The 4,588-nt window shown below is 61.8% G+C and overlaps 1 protein-coding gene across 1 annotated transcript; it reads right to left on the reverse strand.

Annotated features, from left to right (window-relative positions):
• Positions 1-247: 247 nt before the first annotated feature.
• On the reverse strand, positions 248-4,583 carry PYROXD2 (pyridine nucleotide-disulphide oxidoreductase domain 2; the record flags this gene model as incomplete). Its single annotated transcript, XM_010187119.1, has 16 exons — positions 248-321; positions 505-625; positions 732-838; positions 986-1,140; positions 1,274-1,430; positions 1,544-1,616; positions 1,718-1,852; positions 1,943-2,084; positions 2,492-2,589; positions 2,703-2,764; positions 2,998-3,151; positions 3,295-3,441; positions 3,553-3,626; positions 3,697-3,790; positions 4,037-4,056; positions 4,449-4,583. Coding segments are annotated over 16 exons (1,748 nt in total), but the record flags the coding sequence as incomplete, so codon positions are not given.
• Positions 4,584-4,588: the final 5 nt, after the last annotated feature.

Consider the following 4,588-nt stretch of genomic DNA (forward strand, 5'->3'; position numbering starts at 1 on the left):
ACCTGGGGCCCAGGAGCCACCACGGCAAGGCTGGGCTGTGGTGAGCTGGGAGCAGTCACTTGTTAATGGTGACAGTGGCAGCTGGGAGCACAAGGAACCCTGCCAGTTTGCAGCTCCCAGCTCTCAGGGGATGCTGCTGTCCTGTAGTGCCTGGGAAACAAGTTGGGGACAGACAGGGCTCTGTGTGGGGTCAACATGACTTGCTGTACCCACAACCCTGCATAGGTTGAGGTTGGTGTCATCACTGTCACCACAGGCGCCTAAAGTCCTCCAGGGCCACCTGGGCGGCATTGCGTCCTGCTGCTCCCATCACTCCTCCTCCTGCAACAGAGCAGAGACAGGGCCCACGGCTGCACCAGTGGAACCATCCCATGTCCCTGCTGGTATGAGGGCAGAGGGGAGCAGACACCCCTGCCTCCCTGTGCTGCCCTTGCACCTCTTCCATGCGCCCCTGCCCTCCTTCTGCAGCCCCCCAGGAGGGTCCCAGCTCCCAGCCCTACTCACCAGGGTGGGCTCCACTTCCACACATGTACAAGCCAGGAACTGGGGACCGGTAGCCTGAGTAGGATGGTGCCGGCCGGGCAAAGTACAGCTGGTCCAGAGACATCCCGGCATGGAAGATATTCTGCCAGCAGAGCCCTGTGTGAGCTGGCTGTGCCTGGCCCAGGGCTGTGTGCCCACCAGCACTGGCATCAGAGTGATGCTCTGAGCTGTGCCTATGTAGTACCCACCCCACCCGGCAGCCCAAAGATCCTTTCCAGGTCTGGTGGCGTCAGGATGTCCCTGCCGATGACAGATGCCTTGAACCCCGGGGCATAGGCTTCGATGCAGTCAAACACTACAGAGGGATGAAGGGACTGGTGAGCAGTTTGAGGGGACATGGTGGCTGCCCCCGAGCAGCATTAGGGCAACTGTGCCCTCGGGCAGGGACCAGCCTGGGTCTGCCTATGCATTATGTACCCATGTTCATGTATGCATTACGAACCTGTGTCTGCATATGCATTTCTGGCCTGCTCATCCCAGGGCCGCCCACCTGCCAGCACGAAGGGGGTGTACTGGGTGAAGAGAGACACGACGTGGCAGCCCTTTGGAGCCAGCCCTGGGTCCAGCACCGAGGGGATGCAGAGCTCGATCATGGGCCTGAGAGAGCAGGACACCAGTCAGGCAGGCAGATGGGGACACAGCCACCTCAAGCCTCTTTCCCCAGCACCACCTGCCATGGCTGTCCTGCCCCTTCCCCAGGGTACTGAGGGGTGCCGGTGCAGGCTCCTACCTGCTGGAGGGGTGCCCATGGGTGGCTTCAGTGAAGGCCTGATGCAGGAGATGGGTGTCCTCACAGTTGAGATGGATGGAGCACTGGTGGTGGGGCAGGGGCTGGCCACCGTGGGCATTGGGGGCAGCGAGGAAGTTGGGCAGCCGATCCACAGCCACTGGGCACAGGATGGGGGACAGAGGAAGCAGAGTGCAGGGTTTTGCTGAGCTGGTGCAGCCTGGTGTCAACTGTCCCTCCAGCAAGGACAGCAGTGACCCTGCCAGTACCTACCGTTGATCTTGGTGACAGGGGAGCGTGTGTCAACCTGCTTGATCCGCTGGACAAAATCCTTTGGCAGCTGCTCCTAGGTTGTGAAAGGCCAGAGCAGAGTCCAGCAATGAGGGGGGCAGCTAGGCCAGGGAACACCACCACACCAATCCACCACCAGCCCTGTGCACTCAGTACCTTGGGTGTGAGCTCCAGGAAGGTGATTTGGGGAGAGGCGTTGGACAGCACCAGCTTGCTCCTCACCTCTGTCCCATCCTGCAGCGCGACGCCCTGTGCCCGCCCGTCCTTGCCCAGCAGCACGTGGCTCACCGCCTGGGCAGATGGAGAGCACAGGACCTCACCAAGAGCATCCCTGGTGCTGCAGGCTGGTCAGGCAGCTCCCTGCACCCAGACATCCCATACCTTCTTGGCCAAGATGTGGGCTCCCTGGGCAGCTGCTGCACAGGCGATGGCTTGGGACAGGGCCCCCATCCCGCCAGCCACATAGCCCCAGGCCCCCCGCTGTCCCTCCAGCTGGCCCATCACATGGTGCAACAGCACATACCTACGGTTGCAGGACCCCAGGTTAGCTGCCAGCCAAGGGGATGGGTCTGACCCTGCATGGGCATAGTAAGAATGATGCCATGGTCCCCATAGATGGGACTGTGCCAGCTCATAGGATGCCAACACAGTTACATGGAGCACCCACTGGCCAGGACTTGACCTGACCTGGGGCCAGAGGTGTCCAAACAGCACAGGAGCAGGTAGAGACCACTCAGGAGAGCCATAAGGCAGGGATGGGGGGCAGCACCTTGACCAGCCCAATCCCTGAGCTACCCTGGCAAGGGTGAATGGGCAGCAGCAGAGAGAGGCAGCAAAGCAGGGCACAGGGTGCTGAGGCACAGCAGAGCTGAGAACCTGCCAGCACAGGGGGACAGTGCATCCATGTGCTGCCTGGGAAGGGACCCTCACCCACTGCCAGGGGTGTGGGGACTGGCCATGGCTCCAATCACGGCGTCAGTAGCCAAAGTTGCCTTCAAGGGCTCTGACTCAAACCACTGATCCAGGACCTGGCCCGGGAGAAAAGGAGAGTGCCAGTCTCAGGGTGGGGGGCTGCCATGGGACACTCGCAGGCAGACAGGTAGGCAGCTGGGGGCTCCATAACACTGCTGCCAGCACTCACCTTGGAGATGGGGGCTGTGAGCACCTCATAATAGCGGGGCAGCTTCTGCCCCAGCATCAGCCCTGCGGGTGGAAAGGTGGTGTGAGACCTGCATGGCTGTGCCTGGGCCAGCTGCCCATGTTTGGATGAGTTTGGGGGCCAGGTGGCAGCACCAAGGTGGGCAAACCTGTGAGAGCCTGCCAGCCCAGCTGGGGCTCCTGAGGAGCCCATGCCCTGGGAAGGAGCAGCTCTGCATTGCACACCCCAGGTGCAGGCAAGCATTCCTTGTCATTGAGGTCCAGCATCCTGATCATACCTGCTTGCAGCAGGGGTCGGAGGTCTCGCAGGGCCCTGAGTCGCTGGAGTAGGGACCCCTGCCCCAGGGCAGCTGTATCCACTGGGGAGGCATCCAGCAGCAGGTCGAGGGCTGACACCAAGCGCCCCATGAATGCCTCGTACTCAGGATAAGCCTGAAAGGGGACACAAGGGGGCCAACAGGGACTGTGCCATGGTGGGTGTAATGGATACTCCACCTAGGAGCGTCCCTGCTGCTCTGCTGGGCAGGGCAGCTCCTTGGAAGCTTTACTGTGCTGGGCACGTGACCCCATGGTACCTGGGCATCCTTTTGGGAGAACTGAGCAATCTGCTGCTGAGTCTGGGCCATGTTGTGCCCCAGCAGGAGGGAGCGTGGGAGGCTCCTGTCCTCCAGCAGCGGGGTGAAGGAGTAGGGGTCCCGCGGGAGCACCTTCAGGCCATGCTGCTGCAAGACATGGATGACAGAATCCACCCTGCGGAGACGGCTTGGCAGCAGGATCACCTTGCCAGCATGCCAGGAGATCCCAGCAGCCCAGCGAGGGACGGATGGCAGTACCTGCAGCTCTAGCTCAGTGTAGATCTGTGGCCGCAGCAGGCTGAGCAGGTAGGATGCCCGGGAGAACTTGAAGCCTGGAAGATGCAGGGTGGTGGGGGCGTGCCCACACCCAGGGGCAAGGGGACACAGGGCATGCAGGTGTACCTGGAATGATTTCCTCCGTGACGGCTGCTCCACCCAGCACATGGCGTTTCTCCAGCACAGCTGTGCGCACCCCTGCCTGCTGCAGGTAGGCAGCCTGTGGGGAACCTGCCATCATGCTGCCTGTCCCTCCAGGTGGGACATATCCTCGTCACCCCAAGCACCTTCTTACACATGGTGGCCCCCCACCCGGGAACGCCCTGCTCCCTACAGTCCTGCAGGAGCCCCCAACCACATGGGCACTGCCATCATCACCCTCCTACACCCACTGCACAGACCCTCCCCAGTTGCCCACTGTCCCCTGGGTATGGAGGAGAGACAGCACCCTGCTCTCAGTACTCACTGCCACCAGCCCGTTGTGCCCTGAAAGGAGAGAGGAAAGTGAGTCGAGTGTGGCGCTAAGGTGCTCCCATGGCACCAGGCACCCTGCCACACCTGGGGCTGCTACAACCACCTCAATTATGGGGTTTCTTGACATGGGTATATAGAGGACAGGGGACTACAGCGCTAACAGTGCAGGGGAGGGAGACAAGAGATGCTCAAGGCAGATGCCCCAGCTGTGCTCTGCAATGTGTGCCCAGCTGTGCCAGACCTCTGCATACTTCTTCACACAAACAGCATTTTGGTGGTCTGCAAACTGCTCAGCCTCACTGTGATCCCCACCTGGCCATTACCCCCTGCCTGCCCTGAGAGTGGGCAGCTAGGGGTCCCCACCACCTCCCCACAGCCCGGCACCAGCTCCCTCGCCCTGTTACCTGCCCCGATCACCACTGCGTCGTATTCCCGCTGCAGCCGCTCTGCAGCCCCAACATGGGCCAGCTGCACGCCCGGCAGCCCCAGGGATGGATGCCAGCCCCGCAGCCAGCGGGAAGAGCACACTATGCCCAGTCCTCCC

This window comes from Mesitornis unicolor, unplaced genomic scaffold (genome assembly GCF_000695765.1).
Source record: "Mesitornis unicolor isolate BGI_N332 unplaced genomic scaffold, ASM69576v1 scaffold46646, whole genome shotgun sequence".
In the NCBI taxonomy this organism is placed as follows: Eukaryota; Metazoa; Chordata; class Aves; order Mesitornithiformes; family Mesitornithidae; genus Mesitornis; species Mesitornis unicolor.